The following is a 23,293-nucleotide window of genomic DNA, read 5'->3' on the forward strand; positions in this document are numbered from 1 at the left end:
TGCTGCGCTTGCAGAATAGGCCAAAGGCATTTTTTCTCCCTCTCATCTCAGACCTCAAATGGCATCTACAGCCCTTCTTCTTTTTCTTTTTTTACAGATGACCCACATTATAGCTTGGACTTGGAACCTATTGCAGGACTTAACTGCAACCAAACTCTACTGTTAGTCAAGAAGAAGTTCTGACTTCATGCACAAACTGGATTCCTCTGCCACATCATACAATTTTCAATTGTACGACAATGTGGTGGGACAAGAATAACTGCTCCTGAATGCAAGATTGGCTTTCTGAGATACAGTAAAAGGGGCTGTTTTAAAATATTTGTTACAGGGTGTGTCACCAGATTGTGCAATTCCTTTTGACCAGCTCCTGCTCAATGCCTAACAGCAGCTCACTAGCTTTCCTTAGATAGGGGTAGAAATACCTCACTTAGCAACAGAAATGTTGAGGCCTCGTAAGTCAGTTGAGGCCTCGTAAATCAAGGACTATGTCAGGGTTCCAACCAATGCCCTAATTAAAATATGAATCTCAAGACGAGGTTCAAAAGAAATCCAGTTATTTATTAGGAGCTTCATGTTGGCATGTACCAAGTGAAGCCAACTCTGACTTCACTTAATTCGCACCTTGGTTCTGACCCTGTTTCCCCCGCCCCCCAAGGTGTGTCATCAGTCACATTCCCCAACGAAGCAATTTCACGGGTTGTAGAAGTCACTCCCTCCTGCCACTGTGGTTCTCCGTGGAGATGACCTTGACATTTACCGGCTGGAATGTGCTTTATTTTGTCTGAGGTGCAAACTCAATATAGCTGCGAGGCTCAATTCTCCATCCCTCTGCCTATGGCAACTCAAGAGCAGGTTGCGAAGGCTTCGCTAGTTGGCAGACTACCTGTACTGAACTCTGTTGGCCATTTTACTACCATCCTTCCATTCTGGAGAGATGCTGTTGGAATCCTTCACTGTCCCCTTTTAACCTTCTAAAGAATTTATTAGCAGTAACAAACTTGACTACTTCAGCTGTCACCCTTACTTTTATCCTATAGTGTAAAACAGCACCAAGGCTATCCACATAGATTTTCTTGCCTGAATGAAGTTCAATCAATCTACATCTTGGCCAGGCAGAACCATGAAATCATTTAGTGGTGGTAAATACAAAAAAAATAGCAAGAAGGTTAAGACCAACCCTGGCCTACAGTATGTATCTTTGCCCATATAAGTGTAAGAATAAAGGATTCTTGAGATGTTCAAGCCATCTGGAAAACAAGGATCTCTTTTAGAACAGGTTTTCTGAAGAAGAGGGATTTCAAATCATGCATACAGCATCCTTCACATCCACAGTGGTATCTTCCAGGTATATTATATTACAACCCATTCTTCCCTTGCCAGGTACATTTCAGATGTATTGAAATTATAATTCTATAGTTCCTAACCAGCATGAGTCATTGGATATTCTAGATGGGAATACGGGGAGCCATTGTCTCAACACATCCAGAGAGCAGCAGGTTTGGAAAGGCTACATTCATTAGATGCGTAAAAGTAAAAAGACATAACTTTTTTTTTATTTGTCAAGAATGTATTAGGTAATAAGTATAAACATGGATTGAATACATAAAATTTCAAATAGAGGAAACATTAGGACAGGAATGGTAGGCACGTTGGTGTTCTTATGCACGCCCCTTACAGACCTCTTAGGAATGGGGTGAGGTCAACAGTAGAGAGTCAGGTTAAAATTTGGGGGGTTTTGGGATGAAGCCACAGAGTCAGGTAGTGCATTCCAGGCATTGACCACTCTCTTGCTGAAGTCATATTTCCTGCAATCAAGTTTGGAGCGGCTCACTTTCAGTTTGTATCTATCTTACTTTACCATACAGTGGATTGCTACTGGTTCGCCCCAGATTGGGCGAACAAGTAACAGCAGTGGTGGGAGGCTCCGCCCACCCACCCAGATGTCTCTGCACATGCGCAGAAGTATTACATGTGCGCTTGTGCGCATGCACACCCACAATCAAACCAGTAGCGATGGGATTTGAATCCCACTACTGATGCCATATTCCACCTTGTGAATATTATGAAGGATATTGAATGTCCCAAATTCAAAGACGATGACAGTCAATATTTCTCAAGTGACCATGTGAATTTTAAAAGAAAGGGCAGACACAGGAGGAGGAGGAGGTGGGAATGAGAGAGAGCTTTGCAGATTAGTAGCCTAGACTTTGCAGATTCATGGCATAGGAGCATGCCTCTACATCAGGGCTGTCAAACTCCCGGCCCGCGGATTCAATGTGTCACATGCTGCCATGCCCATGCCCATGCATGGCTTGAAATAATTTAGCAATTTTAACTGGGGTTTATTACACTTTTACTTTTGTTTTTAAATTTTACATTCGTCCAAATTGAATTAGTTTTTAACATATTTTTAAATTTTATATTATATATATATATATATGTTTTATCTGGCTGGAAACCGACCTGAGTCCTTTGGGAGAAGGGCGGTATAGAAATCAAATAAATAAATAAATAAATAAATAAATGCCCAGTTTAGCAAAGGGGGGGAAAGTCCCAATACGTCACATGACACTGCCGTGACAATGTGAGTTTGACACCCCTGCTCTATATTCTTGTTAGCTGTTCTACAAATGCTCTCAATAAAGTTTAGGGTTTTTTTTAAGACAGCCTGCATCAGTCTATCGCAGATTACCTGGTTTAACAGGTTTCTAGCAGCTGCTCCACACAAAAATAAAATGGGCCATTAATTCTTCTTCCCCTTTCCTTATTCTCAGCATTGAAGCCATAAGTCTGCCCCCTCACTCACTGCTCTTGCACCACCCTGTTCTTTATCTTTGCTACTATCAGGTTTTCTGCTATTGTATCAGGTGGGTGGGAAGCTAATTTTAAATAACCGAACTATGTACCCATTCTGTAATCTTTCACTAAGTAGGCACCACCTCTATAAGCCTTACTATTTGCTATTTCCCCATGTCTGCAGTTTATTATCAGTTTGTTTAATGGTGAAAATAAAGTTGGGTGTGCTGAGATCTTAGACTTTCGCAATAGTACACACTGTGGCCACCTCTTTCCTGCTACCCTTAAGCTTTTGGGATAGGTATATTTGCCCAAACACATCAACTGTTGGGGGAAAGTAATGTTAGAGTACATTGCTTTTATGAACAGCAGCTTCTAAGCTACACTCAGGTAACATACTCATTGCTCATTTCAAAGCGATAACACTCCCATTAAGAAAGTATCCCATAATGATTCTCATTAGGAGTAATAAAGTATAAGGAGTCCAGAAAATTTCTTCATGGTGGCCAAGCATGGAAGCCTTCAGGTATCAAACCAAGGCCAGAGCACTATCCCATTTTGTCCCTTAGTACCTGCTATTGAGAGATATGGTACTTCTCCTTCTGGAGTCAGTATGTCTCTATCAGTAGCAAAGACAGAATACTTCTATTTTGTAATCTCCCTCTGAGTCCTGTAACAGTTCATCATGTTCCATCTTTTACCTTTTCCCGTCCTTCCTTTCTCAAACACTTATCTTCTGCTGCAAACACAGAAACTCCAATGGAATAGATTTCTGCAACCAAGTACTTATATACTGTTGGCGTTTCTGTTGTTTGATCTTTTCTGTTGTTTGAGTCATTTAAATAATAATTTTAAAAAACTCTTTTCTTGAGAGACAGACAGAAATGCACAAAGGGTTGATACTTCTGATAAAATAGGTTAAAGTTGGCCTGTAAAAGCCTGTGTTATAATCAGGTAAGTTTTAAATCCCACCTAAATTTGTTTCCAAGAATTATAAAAGTTCCTCCACACGCTCTGCTTGCCTTCACCGAAAAATACCACTAACCTCCTGTTGAGGGCATACATGCTATTTCCCTCCTAGGTGGACCACCATAAAGCCAATTTCCATCCATAATTTCTTGCTCTGTTACAAAAACCGTGTTTTTCAACTTCTGCCAGCACTAGCCATTCCAAATGGCAGGCTTCAATGAACTGTCCCAAAATAAACTGCCCTCTCTTACTGGTCACCTGAAGCTACTGCCGGCACATTCCCTGCTCTGACCGCTGGCCACTTGTTTTCAGAGCTGCTCATCTGTTAGCAGGATTCTCTGTACCAAAGATTTCTGTTACCTCTCTTGCCAATTTAGGCAAGGTAGGAAATATGGGGAGAGAAGAAAGGGAACTGGATATTTTGATTGCCAGTTCTCCTAGCTCTACAAAGACTCTCTTCTTCCCTAAAAGTGCAGAAGGGGAATGCAGGTTTTCTGCTGTCAGTTCTTCAATCTTTGTGGTGTTGGTGAACTGGTAGCAAAGGAGGAATTCCCCACTCTCACTCTTCCCTCAACACACAAACTTCTGATTTTTTATTTATTTATTTTGTCAAACACAACAGTATATATAAGTATAAGCATGAAATAACCATACAAATTGGATACAATCAAAGGGAACATTAGGACAGGAACGGTAGGCACGCTGGTGCTCTTCCCAGGCAGAATAAAGGCTGAAAGTGCAGCTATGGCTTCTTTAAGGCAGCATAGTATTTTTGTCTGTTTCTTTACTTCAGATGAGATTATTATGCTGTCTTGTGGAAGAGCTTAGTTTGTATTATAAGGCTCAGAAATTTAAGTACAAATCAGGAAATTCCTGATTCAAATAACACCTCTGCCAAACACAAGGTACAGCTAAGTAAACCAGTCCTTAGAATATGGAAGATAATTCCCATTTAAACTAAAATAACAAAGTCCCTAGGGGTACCACAAGAGGCTGTGATTTAAAAATGTACGTAATTTTTGAATTTTGTACATTATGCTAATACATAATGTCAGAATTTTTACACACTGTAACATGGCCCACACACTTCAATTTAGCCATATTGCTACTGTTGTAAATGTTGGAAAAAGAGAACTGTGTAGGTTAGAGGTCTATGGAGATTCTCAGTCATCCAGGTCATGGTGGTCCCAAAGGTGTTTTTCAAAAGGCAACTAAATTTTCTTGGGGGGGTTTTCCTTGAAGATGTTTTGCTTCTCATTCTTGGATGAGAAATAAACGTCTTCAAAGGAAAAAACCAAGAAAGTCCAGTTACCTTTTGAAAAATACCTTTGGGACAGTGTAGGTTAGAAGTAAATTGAATTGTGTTGTTTTCATGTTTGTTCGTTTGTTTTTGTGGAATGGATTCCCTGAGATCTGAAAATCAGAGTGTATAAAGGCTGCCTTAGAGAGTCAAGAAAGTTGCAGACAGATCAAGAGCATGATGGGAAAATAAAATAGCAGATAACATGTCATCATTCAACTTAGTGTGCTGTGTTATCCAAAGGCTATTTTTAAAGAAGGACTTAAATCTGGATTCAAGTTGGAGAAATTTCTTGCTTGTCAAAAAAAAATTGAGTTTGGGGAGGGGAGTAATCTTGCTACATTAATTAGATGTGATTCAAAAGACGATCAACTCCATCTTATATATCAACTTTCCCATCATATGATTTTCCACATCTTGGGACCACAGATCACAAAACTCCCCCCCCCATATACTTAATAAAGTCCTATTAATTCTAATCTCAACACATCTGGAAAGAACCAGGTTAGAAAATGATAACATGGAGCTGTGACTGATCTGGTGTAGATTGTTATTCACATATTTTAACCTTTCAGTAGGCATTATTGTATGAAAATGAATATAACTTTGCTGCTTCAGTATTCATAGTGTCAATCACTCTATTCAGAAGTCTCTTATTTGCTTACATATCCACAATATTTTATAGGCAAATACAAAGTCTTGCATTTGCTTTTAAAAAGCTATTAAAACAGATTTATAGGATTCCCAGGTTACTGGGAACAGATTACTGTTGGCTTATTTTTCCCTCCATAAACATGCCAGGAATTTTACTTTCATATCTGGATTTCTGACACATCCCGGTATTTGTTTTTTAAAAATGCAATCATATCTGTTGCATGAAATGTTTCTTACATGTAACAATAATTTTAAAAATGATGATTTAAAAATGCAATCCTATCTATTGCATGGAATGTGCAATCTGTTCCTTTCAAGAGTCAAAGGACAAGAGATGCTGCTATTCGTGTTGTATAGCAATACAAAAAACTGACTCTTTCAGCAGAAGTATAAAACATGTTGCAATTTAAGCAACTTGAATTTTCCCCACTTCCCAAAAAAAACCAAAAACAGGCATGCAGTACAAGCTAAATTTATTTATTTAGTCGAGTACGTATTAGATAATATATATAAGCATAAGCATGAATTGAATACATAAAGTGAATATAATTAAAGGGAACATTAGGACAGGTCAACAGTAGACAGTCTTAGGTTAAAGTTTTGGGGGTTCTGGGATGAGACCACAAAGTCTGGTAGTGCATTCCAGGCATTAACAACTCTGTTACTGAAGTCATATTTTCTGCAATCGAGTTTGGAGCGGTTCACTTTAAGTTTGCATCTATTGTGTGCTCGTGTATTGTTGTGGTTGAAGCTGAAGTAGTCATTGACAGTAGGACATTGGAGCAGATAATTTGATGAGCTATGCTTGACCTTCCCAACCACCCCCTTAGTGTTCTTCTTGACCAAGAACATATTCACACCTTGCTAGATTTCAGGCTCCCAAGAATCAAAATATTTTCATTGTACAGGGTTAACTTGACTTCTAAGCTAGGAATTGGTAGAAATCTTATAGGCATGGCACAGCTATATTGGTTGATTATTTATTTATTTATTGAATTCTATAGGGATTATGGAATTCATAGGGCCATCCAACTCAAACAGTGTGATTCTGAGCAGTGTGCAACAGAAGTGTAACTATAAACCTAAAGGACCATGTGACATTCAAGCCGTGTAACATTACAATAATCATACAAGAATAAGATCAAATGACACTTTTTAGTATGTGCTTTCAGTGCACAAGTGCCTCTTTATACCACTGGTAATTCAAATCTTTAGCATTTTCTTCTCACTCTTTGTGCAGCACTGGATAATACTGACGCTGAGCAGAGTTGAGGATTCACAGAACTGTCAAATCTAGCCTGAGAATCACTGGTACTTAGCTTCTCACATGCAGTCATACCTCACATGTGCAGTTTCCAGTGGAGTGTACCAAGTGCTTTTACTGACATTTCTTCCCACCCTAATCTTTCTATCCACATAGCTTTGGAATAACAAGAAAAAGCTAACTGGAAAGTTTGAACTAAATAAAAAAGACCATATTTTCTAAGTGTGATCTATCCAATTCTCTCAGTGTTTGAAAATGGCAACTTAGTAATTATTAACCGTTGCAGAACCCTTTATGAAATAAAATACCTGAAAGCAAGTATTCCAACTCATTTCCCAATATAAGAGGTTATATGTCATCCTGTTTCTCCTCTACTATTACCTAAATAACCTCATGACAAAACATGGGGGTTTCCAGCATGAGTCATGGCTGACTGAAGACATCTCAATGAACAAGAGGAGACAACAACCACTGTGAAGAATGAAGGAAGGTAATAGACAAGTCTTTTGGATTTTTTCAGAGAAGGGGAGATTGCCCATGAGTGCTCTCCATCTAAACCTACAGGGGATTCTGTACCATTAGGCCGGCACTGCTACTGAAAAGATAAACTTGGGCATTCCACAAGATGGCATTAAATCTGATAGCAATAGCACTTCGACTTATATACCGCTTCACAGTGCTTTACAGCCCCCTCTAAGTGGTTTACAGAGTCAGCATATTGCCCCCAACAATCTGGGTCCTCACCTTACCAACCACAGAAGGATGAAAGGCTGAGTCAACCTTGAGCCACTCATAATCAAACTCCTAGAGTGAGCAGTGAGTTAGCCTGCAATACCACATTCCTACCATAGCTTAGTGATGGAAGGGATCCTGAGTATGCTTTCTCTGCATGCCATCACCTTGAATTGAATTGATCCTAGAAGCCTACTCAGAACTAGCACAACTCACAGAGCAGTGATGATACAGTGGAATAATAAGAGAAGCCAAAAACTACTCACAAAACTATATTCTGGACCAATTGCAGTTTCCAAGTGCCTTTCAATGGTAGTTTGATGTACTGGTACAATAGAGCATACTACAGTAATCCAAATAGGAGGTGATTAAGGCGAGATTCACCATGGGCAAGGACTCCAGATCCAAGTACAGGTGGAACTAGCATGTGCAAGATGTGCAAAAGCCCCCTTGGCCATGGCTGCCATTTGATCTTTGCTCAGAAGCTGAGGAAGACCTCTAAACTAGGCACCAGCTTTAACTGGGAAAATGCACCATCATTCAGAATTAAGATGTAAAGTCCCGAGAATCAGGGTGCCCTAAAACCCACACCCATTCAATCTTGGCAGGGTTGAGCCAACATCTGTTCTTCTCCTCCAGACCATCATAACCTCCAAGCAATGGTAAAGGTCTTTGTCCATTGCCTGGTTAGTCCAGAGTGGAGAAGTACAACTGGATATCATCAGCATACTGATGATAGTGGCCCCCATGTTGATGATTACCTTGCCCAGTGGCTTCTTATAGTTGTTAAATAGAACAAGGGAAAAGGGTAGAGACCTTAGGCTCAACTTGCCTCCCTCCACACAACACTGACTGGAATCAGTTCTGGAGAAAGGAGGAGAACTACTGTAACACAGTGCCTCCCATGCCCAACCCACTGAAATGTTGCAGACTGATTCATGATCAATGATATCAAAGGTCACAACGAGATCAGGAAGGACCAGGATGGATGCACTATCCCCATTTCAAATCCAACGTCATTGCCAAACACTATCAATGTTGTCTCAATGCAATATTCAGTCCTGAATCCTAATGGAAAAGATTCCAGATAATTTGCTTCTTTCAGTGCCTTCTGGAACTATAATGCAACCACCTTCAGTAAAAATTGTCCAAATGCATTGGGTCCAGTATACTTCTGTTAAGAGGGGCAAGCAACTTCCTCTTTCAACACACAGCCACACAGCCACCCACCTCCCAGAGGAGAAGTATTTACCTCTGCACAAGCCCAGCCACTTCCAGCCCCCAAGAGACCTTAATCAACCAGGAAGGATAGAAATCTAAAATACAGGTGGCTGAATTCCACTCCAAGGACCCTACCCAGTTCATTAGAACCGACAGAACTCTTAGCACTTTTTCCAGTTAACCAGGCAAGACCGTGCCTCAGGCAACTCCACAGAACCTGTACAACTGGATTCCAACTCTGAATAACTTTATCCAGTAAATGTCTAGAATAATCTTCTCAGGGGCCCTACAAGAGTTCCTGTGGCTCCTCCTTGCCCAGAAGGGGCTGGGTCGTCTTAAACAAGACCATTGGCCAGCTCTCTTTGGACACCATAAAGGTAGAGAAATAACTATTCTTCACTAGAGATATCACATAAAGTAGTCCTTAAGGAAGGATTGTAACATGCCAATCAAATTCACTCTTTGTTTTTCATTATTTCACATACTGTCATCTGGGCCTACTAAAATTCAAAAATTCAAAAAGTACAGGGAAAAAAAGAGAGAGGAAAAAAAGAAAAGAAAAAAGAAGACCAATAGAAAAGAGATAAATCTCTGGTAGCTCTTAGTGGACTTTTTGCTTAGGACTGTGTGAGGATTTGTTTATGGATACAATATGGGAAGAAGCGATTTTTTTCTCTGCTACAGTTTTATTTTTTCTTTCACAACATAATGGTTTTCCAAGACTAAGTACAAATCTCACACTCTCACTTTACAATATAGCTGGGGATTATCATTATGGCATGCTGTACATTTCATATTTTTTATAAATATATAATGCAGGTGGAATTCATCATATTACATAGTCCAATTGGAAAAGATGTCACCCAGTTCATATATGAATGGTATGAATTCAAATGTTAAAGGTACGGCTCCAACCAGAGATTAGACTCTTAATTGACTAATATGGTGACCTGCCACAATCCCAAGAAATACCAGAACTAATGGACCAAAGGTTTTGGAATTTCCCCATAGTCTGTCCTGTTCAGAAGTAACTAAGCAAGTCTATGTAAACAGCTGGAGACTCCTAAAACAGAAGGAACTGGTAAAAACAGCTGATTTAATGTGGTTTGCATGTCAAAGCTGAGATCTGACACAATTCTGTGGTTGGAACTGGAGATACTTCTCAAGATGCTTTTTACTCATTATAAGACAGTTAAGGACATAGCTTTCAAAATATGTCTTTCAATTAGCATATATTTTTGATGAATACCCTGGAAAAATACTATTTTGTTAACATATCAAAATTTTCTTTTCACCTAGGCATAGGTGAGTTAGTCAGTCTCTCTTATTGTATTTGTAATGTTATTTTTATTTTGATTACTAAAATATTTATGCTTTGTAGTTAATCCTTATCTTCGAGGAAAGAAAAGGTTTGTGTGCCTTCTGTTATGAATGGGAGGTTTAGACAATAGATGATTTGAAGGTCAAATTGTACATGAGAATGATCATGCCACTGGCATTTTTGAATGATTGGATATGAAATTCCATATTTTTCTTCTTCTTGAGAAATCAGCAACTAATGGCCCCTCCAGGTGCGAAGAGAGAATTTTGAGAGTCTTTTAAGGAAACTGTAGGACTAGAGTGAAAATCCCCCCCACCTCCTGCTGACAGTATACTTGGCTATAGTTAAAATTTTAGAAGACAAAAACTGAATCATTCAACGCCCAAAATTATGCTCAAATGGGATTGGGTACTTTGCCATTCAGTCTATTGTGAAATAGTTTTCTTAGGCTGTGTAAACTAGGCTAGTACACTAATGAATAAAATGCTTCTCCGTTTGGGCAGAGTTTGTTAGAAGAATATAGCAATTGTGTTTTGATTACCTGGGATTAGACTACTGTGTGAATCCAGTCACAGAGGCCCAATCAGTATTCATAAGGAAATAACCTGATGTTTTCAAATAATTGCTAGGACATGGGTTGAGATTAAAGCTTGCAAAATGTTCAATGCAGCATACATACAGTAATAAACATTGAAATCCCTTTACCTGAAAAAGCATATCCACAACCGAACCCCACCCTGCTAAGTCACTAGACTTGATTAATCTCTACGATCTTGTATTTATTATGAGCACTTAACATTTGGAGAGGATATCAAGTCTCCCGCTGAAGAAGGAAATACTATCTTTCTGGGTAGCTCTTTAATAACTCCACTCTTAAGTCTTAAAAAAAAATAATAAGTAGAGCTGCAATATAATAGCAGACATAGGTAAGAGAATCTACAGGCTGTTTTAGCACGCAGATCTAACAGGTAACTCAAGGCTGTTGTGCCAATTAACAGGGTTCCTATAGAGGTAGAAAGTCACTAAGCTATCATATTTTCAGGTATTTCCCTGGGAAACCACCTGTTGAATGCCTACCTTAAGGATAAAGCTCCTTGAGGATAAATAGGCCTCCTTGTAAATACACAGATTATTAGAAACGCAAGTTCAAAACCTCACTCATTCTTGAAGTTCAGGAATGGAACCTCAATGGCTCCCTCTGACTAATGTCTTACAGAGTTGTTCTAGGTGAACAGAAAGTAAGCTCTATGTATATACCCCTCCAAGCACCCTGAAAGAATGAAAGTTATAGTTTCCCAGGATGGATGTGGTGAGCTATGAGAAAAGAATTCTCCACTAAATTTGATCAACTCAAAAACCTGGGAGCTGCATTGGGCACAAGACAGTCAATCTCTTTTAGCCTTTCAATCACTGCAAATGTAGCTACTCCTCTAGTCATTCACATTCCAAGCATATGTTCTACATATTCTAATATCTATTAAAAGACCTCCACATACAAGAATGGCATGCCTTGTTTCTCCAGGAAACAGCAAAATCAATAGACCTTGAAGATTGGTTTTCAGTACACAGGTCACCAGTTCAACCAAATAATTAGCTACTTGAGTGCTGCACACCTGCACAGTGTGCACCTGCTATGTGCATGAATTAGCAGAGTATAACCTTGAAAGTCAACTAAACATGCTCTTGGAATTTAAAAATAGAGATTTTTAACTCTGAAACTCGTCAACATGGGATGGAGGAGGGGGGGCATGTTAGTTACCTCCTTGCTAGTGTAGTTCTTTAAAAAAAAAACTTGATACACAGACTCACGTTATTGTTTTCAAAATATAATTCATTCTAGTAAACTATAGCTTATTCCCCTAAAAATGTATTTAGTGTTGGGAGGAAAGGTATTAGCAAAATTGGAAAATCTAGATACTTTGCTTTCAGAATCCCTATGAAACAAATCTGAAGGCATCTAATCAGGGCTTTTTAAGATACAACCTTACCATCAGAATAAAGACAGACAGTTTTTATATTTTAAAACAGAGCAACTAAGCTAGATTTTTAAAAGAAAAAGCTATACTCACAAACTCAGGAATAACAAGGATGTCAGGAAATGAAGCCAGGACTGAAGCACCACTGGGTAAAGCAGCTGTGGCAGTCGCTGAAGACATTGTGCTCTTTCCTTTTCAAAATCGCACACACAAGTCCTCACGCTACACAGCTAGATTCTGGTTTCCTTTCTTCCTCTTGGGTATGAGAGATCTTAACTGTTCGGCTACTTTAAAGTTGCCTGCCCTCCAGGGATGGAGCTCAGCATAGGTGTGGCTAACCAACCACAGGTACCTGCCCATACTCTTTATGTGACCTTAGGAAAGTAAAAAGACTGTTCCAAAGAATAGGTCTTTTTTTGCTGTCTCATAATTCCGCAAGCACATTTGAATGATCATGTGTAGAAGGCAAATGTAACTAGAATAATGGGCAGCTAGCTCTGAACCTAAGATGATCAGTTCTTGAATAGCATCACTGGAGCTATGTTGCTTCATTATTCTGGTACATTCTGGTATGAGTTTTAATTTCATATTTTTAGGTAATCTTATTGTGCTAGGATACAGAGCTAAATAATAGAAGCCAAAATAAGAAATAACTTTATGGAAACAGCAGAAATCATGTCTCTAGCTCAGTCATGAGAGATGATGCCTCAATCAGAAAAGGTGGCGCAACACAGAATACCCAGTTAGTAGTCTGGGAACCAGGATTCAAAGCTTCATGCTACAAAGAAGTTTGGGATCAGTGGGTTAGGGATAATGGAGAAACCAGTGTGATTTGCTTGTTTTATACAAAGGTAATTTACCATACTCCTCCTTAATTAGGCATGGACAAGCAGTCTGAAAGTTCAGGTTAGTTGATTATATATGGTTATTGTTTCATTTACATTAGAATAGAATAGATTAGAATTTTTTATTGGCCAAGTGTGATTGGACACACAAGGAATTTATCTTGGTGCATACGCTCTCAGTGTACATAAAAGAAAAGATACGTTCATCAAGATACAACATTTACAAAACAAATGATGGGCAATATATAAATATAAATATAAATATAAACAATACAAATCATAAGGATTACCCTCAATATAAAATACTTTACTAAATGCCAGACTGTTTTTCAAGAAATTCCCAACATATAATTTAATGCAAGAATTCAGCAGAGGAAAGGAGGCAATTTAAAGGCAAAGTGGGATGCAATAGGCAGCTATTCACTACTATATACTCAGTTTCAGGAAGGAATGGAAATGCTTCCCAAAAATGTGAGCTTTCAAGAGTGATTTGAAGGAAGAGATGTGAAATCAGTCAGATTTAGTAGACAAGCACTTTTCAGGTAAATAGAACAGGAATAAGGAACACAAAAAAAACATTGTCATGGAACTGGAATAATAAAATTGTGACTAGGGATCAATTGGTATATAAGAACAGTGTTAAGAAGCAGCAAAATTATGGATGACTTCAGCAAAAAAATATAAGAAATTTATGTTAGAACCTGAATCAGATAAGAAGCCAGTCCCAGATTTAAGGGGAGACACCTGTGATCTGATTGAAGAGCAAGGTGTGTGATGTTGTAATACGAATCACCCACCTCTGTGAGGGGGCCAAGTTGGGACAAACAGAAGACCTGTCAGTATAGGAAAATTCTGTTATTTATCTATTTTATTTATTTATCAAATTTATATGCCACTCATTTCACAGTGCAAGATGACACTGGTTATTATAACATACAGTATAATAAAACTTATTTTATTCCCATATTCACAATGATTGCAACTGGCTATTCTAGTCTAGTGAAAAGAAGGTATTTGAGGGAGCTGCCAGAAAGCTAAGGGGGACAACCTATTTTCCAAAACACCAGAAGGCAAGATGAGAAACAATGGATAGAAACAAATCAAGGAGAGAAGCAACCTAGGACTAAGGAGAAATCTCCTAACAATGAGAATGATTAACCAGTGGAAAGGCTTGCCTTCAAAAGTTGTGGCTGCTCCATCCCTGGATGCCTTTAAAGAAGAGATTGGACAGCCATTTGTCTGAAATAATATAGGTCTCCTGCTTGAGCAGAGGGTTGGATTAGAACTCTGTTATTCTGTTATATGGAAGTAATATAGTTATAAATACAAAAACAGATTAAAATGGCAAGAAATGAAACCAAACTAAAAACGCATTTAGAGCAAAGAGGTGGTGGTGGCTATATTTTACAGAGCAATTTTTTATTTAAAACACCAAATCTTGTGGAAGCAGCCTTTATTGGTCAGTCTGAGTGTCTAATCCAAGTCCAGTCAAAAAGACAATCCTAAAAAGGGAAAGGCTCTTCAGCTTTGAAATGGAGATGAGCACTGCCCCCTAGAGTCGGGAACGACTAGCACATATGTGAGAGGGGAACCTTTACCTTTACCTTTAAAAAGGAAAAAGGGAGACTTTGACATTATTCATCAAGAATTAGCATAAAATTCAGACATAAAAGACTATTGTATTTAGAAGATCATGATCTGCAACTAGGATGGCATGCTTTCTTATGGTATGAATAAAATTCATAGATATTTCTAAAATCAATATGTAGAAAATGCGCTATTTTTAGTATGGGAAAAGATAAAAGCTAAAATACATATGAAAATACCAGGATGGCTTTCAACAATGGAAGCATTTGTTTACCCAACCCAGTAAACCTTGAAAAAATTCTAACCTATAGAGATATTTTAAATAAAAAAAGGAAACTAAAAACCAAACAAGAACTACAAGAACAGGGTGTTGATTTATCATGGTGGCCACAAATGCAAATGTAATTGAGGTAAAATAAAGATGCTAAGATATATGACTTTTATAAAGAGCAAACAACATTTTACCAAATACTGTTAACGGTAGATGAAAAGTTAATTAAGAAACGATATAACTTTTTACTAAGCCTAAGAATGGAAGACGAATGAGAGTATGGACAGAATTTTTTGGATATAATATAGAACTAGATAACTGGCAAAAACTCTGGGAAAGAAACTATAAATTGACGATGGCAACTACTTACAAAGAAAATTGTATAAAATGTTTTATATATCAGAGGTATCCAACCTTGGCAACTTTAAGACTTGTGGACTTCAATTCCCAGAGTTTTGGGAGTTGAAGTCCACAAGTCTTAAAGTTACCAAGGTTGGAGACCCCTGTTATAGATGACACTTACCACTGGCTAGGTTAGCAAAAATGTTTAAAAATATGTCTGCCAAGTGTTGGAAATGTAATAAAAAACCAGGCACATATTATCCTGTGATGGATGTGCCCAAAAGCAAAAAAAAGAAAAGAAATGGGCAAAAATGCATACTTGGTTAGAAAAAATGTTAAGACATCATATAGATTTCAAGCCAAAACTATTTTTGTTAGGCATAATACCAGAAAAATATTCTGATTTTTGATATTGCATGTTTTAACAGCAGCAAGAATTGTATTTGCACAACATTAGAAAAGCGAGTAAACACCTATGGAAGAAGATATAATTTTAAAAATATTGGACTGTGCAGAAATGGACAGATTAACACTGAAGATAAAAGAAAAAGCAGACACAGAACATTTTCGTACTTGGGACTTGTTTTATCAATAGTTGGATAAAAGGGGCAGAAATTAGGAACTTAAGAAATATTACTATGTAAGCAAACTGACATATATTAAATTATAACTATTTTTAATGGTTCATCTCTCTGTAAAATTTGTATATGCAGGATTCGGGCAAAATAGAATTCTTTGTCCTTTTTTTAAAAAAATGCACAAATGATCAAGTCCACAAGTCTTAAAGTTGCCAAGGTTGGAGACCCCTGATTTATAGTAATGCTTTGCATAAAAGATGATCAAGGAACAAACCAATGTATCATCCAGAAAATGAAATTAGTGGAGTGATCCTTTTTTTTTTTTTGTAGGGATATAGGTTGTATTCTTCACATGGAAATGAATTATTTAAACTGCATACCAATTGATAAATAAAACAAAAATCATGATAATTTCACAATCTTGGAGATATGCTAGCTGCCTTTTCAGCCTTCTTACTTTCTTAATCTTTTGCAAACTCTATTAATAAATACAGTGTTCACTTTGAGTTCTCCCAACCCATGAATTTGAATTTTCCAACTGATAATTTGCACATTGTGAAATTTGTTCCTTCCACCCAAAAGGAACATTTGGTTCTAAAACTTACACTCCTCAAGCAAAGGTCATCAATGTGTTAGGTGCCAATCAGCCAAACTGACTCCCAGCACAATTGCCATTTCGGTATATCTCTAATAATATTCATTTACCAATTTATATGCCGCTCATCTCACTAATCCATTATATCTCTTCCAAGGATACACTGAAAACTACTTAATCCCTCTGTCTACCAAATTTCTTGTCTTCTTCTACTTCCCCTGAATCCTCGACAAATATATTTGACCAGAGTTGCCTTATCAGTGAAATGGGTGGCATATAAATTGAATAAATAAAAATTTTCCTAGGCTGTTGTCTGCTTGCAACATTTGTCCAGAGAACATGAGTTTGCATTGAATGTCACTTTGGGGAGGACTCTGTCCTTATTTGACCAAGAGGGAGAGGTTGCTTCTTCTTGCAATCCATGATAACCATCTACAGATCCCTATTTAGAAGGAATTTATTGTAAATTATCATTGAAAAGATATTTAACTATTATCATGATCTCAAAGATCTTCATTTGTAGAAATATCCTTATACTTCAGGATCATGTCTAAGTTTGTCATTGTCAATCTCCCTAAAATTAATTTTCCTTTTATTTCTCCAGCACATTATTCACATTTATCTATTCCGGAGCTCAAGAAATCTAAAATATCTTTACCTTTGCTTCCAGGGTTGAGGGAAAATGGTGACAACAAACAAGTCCCCACTATTCTTTATGCATGTCAAAAAAAAGTAAAGGTGATTGCCACAACCATACAGTCGTAGTCCTCTTCCTTTTTTATGTAAATCACTGCAGGTAAAATAAAGATAAAGCTTTCACCACATGGTTGTGATATTGTTGATGTACACTCCCCAAGGACACCATTTCTTTGCTCTTAATTGTATCTTCACTAAGCTTGTTGGTTAATATTATTTTTAGGCAATTGTGCATTGCGACTTAAGTTTCACATCTGCCATATATAAATCAGCTTAAGATATTCTTTTCCAGATTTTAAGTCCTTTCTTCCTTGTGACTACTGATTGCAAGTTGTGTTGTCAGACTGTGGTCAACATTGTGCACAGTGGATGAATTTAATAGTAACCCAGATTTTTTGCTTTCTGTTTTCATTTTCATATTGAGCTATTCCCATTCTTTTTTTTTTTTTATTTGCATTTATATCCCGCCCTTCTCCGAAGACTCAGGGCGGCTTACACTATGTTAGCAATAGTCTTCATTCTATTTGTATATTTATATACAAAGTCAACTTATTGCCCCCAACAATCTGGGTCCTCATTTTACCTACCTTATAAAGGATGGAAGGCTGAGTCGACCCTGGGCCTGGTGGGACTAGAACCTGCAGTAATTGCAGGTTCTGCTGTTAATAACAGACTGCATTAGCAGTCTGAGCCACAGAGGCCCTTTTTTCCATATATCAAATTATGCATCTTTTGGACTCCTGTTTTATCCTTGCTCTCACCTCTTCCAGCCTTGCCATCTTTGTAGTACATTTGCTGCATGTGTTAAAAGAGATATGAGAACAATTTATATCCTCATCTCGCTCCCTTCCTCATACTGAGCTATTTTATTCCTCCAGATTCAGTTACGGCAACCTTTAGCAAAGGTTCCTGAAATGAACAATCAGACATTATCTTTAAACTGTATGATCTATATAAAAAATCAAAGGCTTAGTTCTAATTAAGTAATTAAGTAAAGATACAATTCCTGATTTAATCCTTTTGCTTTCTCCAATACCTTATACTTAACTAGATATCAGTTTTCTTGTCACTCTGCCTTTCCTTTTTTTTGAAAACAGGATATGAAGGGAGAGAATTGCCTGGGGGGTGGGGGGGAACCACAAAGTAGGAAGTCTTCAGGCAAATGCCACAACCTACGTACAAAAATCAGATATCATGATGTAAATACAAAATGGTGGTATTTGCCTGATAACATCATCATGTGTGTGGCCTTATTTTGGTATCATTGCAATTTGCTGCAGAGGCTGCTGTCAAAAACTTACTTGGTCATTTGGCATTTTGTTCTCCATATATTGCTCTGTTCTTCTTTAGCAATACTGTACTTTGCTTGTGCAAGGAATTAGTGCAATGGTTTGGAAAGGTGTGAATTCTCTTACATCACTCTTATTCAAGATAGGTAGGTACAGTGTTCTTTTTCAAGCCTTAGGCCACAACCTTCTTCTGAATGTTTTTCTAGAGAATTGTCATCAATCTAATTATCTTTTCTCTTGTAAGAATTTATCTTTTGTAAGAAAACTATCTTTATTCTTGTAAGAATTTCATCTGTGCCAGTTGCTTTGCAAGCTGAAAACTGTTTTATTGGTCTCTTGTAACTCGCTTTCCAATAAAGCCAATTCCTGAATATTCTGTGTACATTTTTCCCATTTGCAAAGGATTTTTATATAGTTCTATATTTCTTTAATCACCTTTTTATTACATATTTTAAATGATTACTCTTGAATGGTTCTATCTTAGCTATAAAATTTCCTATGATTTCTCTAATTTGCTTATAACATTTCTTTTTCTTTTCTTGCTTGTAGCGGTGACATTCTTAAGCCTTTCTTGTCATTTATTCCTTATTTGTGTTCAGTTACTGTATGTCTGCTTTATTCTTCATCCTATTTTGATTAGCCTTCAGAGGTTACATTGAATGCTATTGTCCACGAAGATAATAGTTTTAGCTATTAGGTGACTATGTGACCCAATAATTTTATGTTTACTTTATCGTTAGGAAATTTTACTGATGTGTTGTTGGTATTATTGTGAGTTGCAGTGAAATGGGTGGCAAGGCAAGGCAAGTTCCTTTGGCCAGAGCAACAGCCAGTTGCTCATTCATATGGCTGCTGAATGTCCTCTGAATATTTCTTCCTATCATAAGTCCTTGTACTGGGTCTTTGTCAACCTCATTTCCATCAGTTATCTCATGTTTATTTTCATGTCTCTTTTCCTCTTTCCCACAGCCCTACTCAACAGTTCCGATCTGGTTTGCAATAGATTTAGCCTCAGCTCACTGTTTTATGTTTTTATGACTTATTCTGATGACCTGACAATAACCAACCTCTAACATGTTCATGGCACAATCCTACACACACTGGTTCAAAAATATGTCACATTTTCTGAATTTTAAGTATCACTGGTCAATAGGCGATATTGTCATTGGTTTGGTTCTGATTTAGCACTGGTCAATCCAGCTGCTACATTCAGTGACACTAATTCCTAAATAAATACTTAGAGAAGTGAAAGGAAACCTGTTGCCCTCCAGCTATTATAACATAGTATAAATAATAAACTCTTAGCCATTCTAGCCAATGATGGAGGTTGCTGGCAGCTGTAAGTGAATCACTATAAGATTGTTGAAACATCTGAGAGCCTCTCACTGGGATATTCTTAAAAGAAAACAAAATTTGTCACCCAATTTACTTTTTTTCATTTAAATAGTATAAATAGGTCAAACAAAAAAGGCAAGTGAAATAATTCATAATTAGCAGATAGTCAAGTTGATTATTACTTAGTTTCAGAAGTTTCATAGGTCCTATTGTTGGTCTGAAGACAATACAGGTAGCAGGCAAATATATGCATTCTCTGATGTCATACATGAAGTCAGAATTAAAATAATTTCAAATTTGGGGACTTCTCAAGATTTGGTTCTTTAGGACAGAAGATGAGTTGCAGAAAACATATTAACTTTTATCATATATATGAGTTTGGCAAGTGAGTCTCTTACTCTCCTCCAATAATTAATAAAAAGGAAACTTTAAAGTATGACAATATTCAATAAAAATTTAAAATAGTTAGGTAATTTTAGTATTCTATATTTTAAAATTCCATAAAAATTGGGGATGGAAGTGAATTTGCCCACCATGGGGAATATTAACTAATAAAGTATATTAAGAGGATTCATTTATAATAGCACCTGGATCTAGTTTTTCAAAGAGTGGAAACAGGTATTTAGCCCACATACAAAACATCATGCATAGGTTCTGAGAATGTAGGGGTGTCTGCAAGAAGGGTTAAAGGATTAAGATGGCAGTTCAGCTGTGCAATCAAAACCCTGCCCCTTTTGTAAACTAATTTCATAAGACGTGATGGTTGACTAGTTCTAGAGCTTTTACTGAGCATGCTGTTGTCATGGAGATAAGCTAAAGTTGAATGTTAAGGCAGCATTCCGATCTCTTGCCTAATATCACAAACAAGGTATAATCTTATAAGTCTTGGCAGAGAGACATTTAGCGGTTGGAGCCTGATTTCTGGCAAAAGTGATACCTGTGGCAGATAATTCCTTCAATGCCATTTTCTTCCATATGAAAAGGACTTAGAAACTTTTCTAAACTAGGCTTCAATCAACCAAATCAAGCCAAGCAATAACCATCCTTAAAACAAAGCATGTAAAATAGTCAGCTTTGCATGACATAATTCTTGGATTAGATTCATCCAATCACATTGAAAGTATAAACCCTCTACGGTTTTTCTCCATTCTGTTCTCAAATAATATTTTGTTGGTGTTTTGCAGGATTAGTAACTTTACTCTAGATAAGAAATACAATGGTATGTATGAGAATCCTTTTAAAAAATTGTTTACCTGTGAAAAAGGATTATGAGGAGTCACTTGAAATATTTGATTGGATCATTTATTTATTTATTTGTTTATTTATTAAATTTTTATACCGCCCTTCTCCCAAAGGGACTCAGGGCGGTGTACAGCCAAAAGATAAAAAACATAAAAAATATACAATTAAAACAACAATTTAAAACAGAGCATATTAGAAAAAAAATGGCCAACATTAAAAAGTTTAAAATTTAAAATTACGAACCCTAAAATAATAAAACCCCAGTTAAAAATTTGAAAATATTAAGCCAGTCCCGCTTGAATAAATAAGTGCGTTTTCAGCTCACGGCGAAAGGTCCGAAGATCAGGCACTTGACGTAATCCAGGGGGAAGTTCGTTCCAGAGCGTAGGAGCTCCCACAGAGAAGGCCCTGCCCCTGGGGGCCGCCAGCTGACATTGTTTGGCGGACGGCACCCTGAGAAGACCCTCTCTGTGTGAGCGTACGGGTCGGTGGGAGGCATGAGGTTACAGCAGGTGGTCCCGTAAGTACCCGGGCCCTAAGCCATGGAGCGCTTTGAAGGTGGTGACCAAAATCTTAAAGCGCACCCGAAAGACCACAGGAAGCCAGTGCAAGCCGCGCAGGATTGGTGTTACATGGGAGCAACGAGTTGCTCCCACTATTACCCACGCAGCTGCATTCTGGACTAGCTGCAGCCTCCGGGTGCACTTCAAGGGCAGCCCCATGTAGAGAGCATTGCAATAATCCAAACGGGAAGTGACAAGAGCGTGAGTGACCGTGCATAAGGCATCCCAGTCAAGGAAGGGGCGCAACTGGCGAACCAAGCGAACTTGGTGAAAAGCCCTCCTGGAGACAGCCGCCAAATGATCGTCAAATCCAGGAGCCCATCCAGGAGGACGCCCAAGTTGCGCACCCTTTCCATTGGGGCCAATAATTCGCCCCCGACAGCCAGCTGCGGGCTGGCATCCACAGCCACTCCGTCTTGGAGGGATTGAGCTTGAGTCTGTTTCTCCCCATCCAGACCCGTACGGCTTCCAGACACCGGGACAGCACTTCGACAGCTTCGTTGGGGTGGTCCGGGGTGGAAAAGTACAGCTGCGTATCATCAGCGTACAGATGGTAACTCACCCCGAAACCACTGATGACCTCACCCAACGGCTTCATATAGATGTTGAACAGGAGAGGCGAGAGAATCGACCCCTGCGGCACCCCACAAGTGAGGCGCCTCACGGTCGATCTCTGCCCCCCTGTCAACACCGTCTGCGACCGGTCGGAGAGATAGGAGGAGAACCACCGATAAACGGTGCCTCCCATTCCCAAACCCTCCAACCGGTGCAGCAAGATACCATGGTCGATGGTATCGAAAGCCGCTGAGAGATCTAATAGGACCAGGGCAGAGGAACAACCCCTATCCCTGGCCCTCCAGAGGTCATCCACCAACGCAACCAAAGCTGTCTCTGTACTATAACCGGGCTGGAAACCGGACTGGAACGGGTCTAGATTTTTAGGTCTCAGATAAAATAGAAATATATGTACAAATCTTTAAACATGGATTGATTTAAAATAAATATTACTATTGCTATTGCTTCTTTTTTAACTGAGAGCTTGATGGTTATGGTGGTCTATTTCAAATTTCAAGAATTTGATTTGGAAATGGAAGAATTCTGCACTGGATTTAGAGAGTCAGTGTGTTGATTAAATGGCTGTCACACAAATAACCAAACACCAAATTTATCAGAAAGCAGAGACCAAGAATGAATTCAAAAGACATAGTCCAGTATAGCACTAAAATAGCTTTGATTGTTCTCCTTTGTTAGATAAGAGATGAAGGAATATAACTTTTAAAATTCTTCTAGATATTCCTATATTCTTTAGCATAAAGGCCATAGTGTCGTACCAGATCAACTAGGTGACTTAGATACAGAAAACACTATGATGAAGTAATTTCCTTTCTACATAAAAAGTTGCAGAAAAATATTGGGGGATTTCTGATCCCTCCATGGCAATTGGAGTGGATTGTTTTCCTTTTGCTTCACAGTGCTTTTACAACTCTCTCTAAGCGGTTTACAGGGTCAGCATATTGCCTCCAACAATGGGAGTCCTCATTTCACCAACCTCAGAAGGATGGAAGGCTGAGGTAACCTTGAGCCTGGTGAGATTGGATCTGCCAAATTGCTGGCAGTCAGCAGAAGTAGCCTGCAGTACTGCATTCTAACCACTGTACCACCATGGCTTTAAATATATAAAACTAATGGGATTGTCATCCTGGAAATTTAGATGATA

General features: G+C 38.2%; 1 protein-coding gene across 1 annotated transcript in view; it reads right to left on the minus strand.

Annotated features, from left to right (window-relative positions):
- The window catches only part of MAL (mal, T cell differentiation protein), a 28,921-nt gene extending 16,441 nt beyond the window's left edge, over positions 1–12,480 (minus strand). The window contains exon 1 of the mRNA XM_058163692.1: positions 12,327–12,480. Within this exon, the coding sequence (XP_058019675.1) occupies positions 12,327–12,413 (87 nt within the window). The 5' untranslated portion in view covers positions 12,414–12,480. The remainder of the gene's footprint in view (positions 1–12,326) is intronic.
- Between the last annotated feature and the right edge of the window lie 10,813 nt (positions 12,481–23,293).

This window comes from Ahaetulla prasina, chromosome 1, assembly GCF_028640845.1.
Source record: "Ahaetulla prasina isolate Xishuangbanna chromosome 1, ASM2864084v1, whole genome shotgun sequence".
NCBI lineage: Eukaryota > Metazoa > Chordata > Lepidosauria > Squamata > Colubridae > Ahaetulla > Ahaetulla prasina.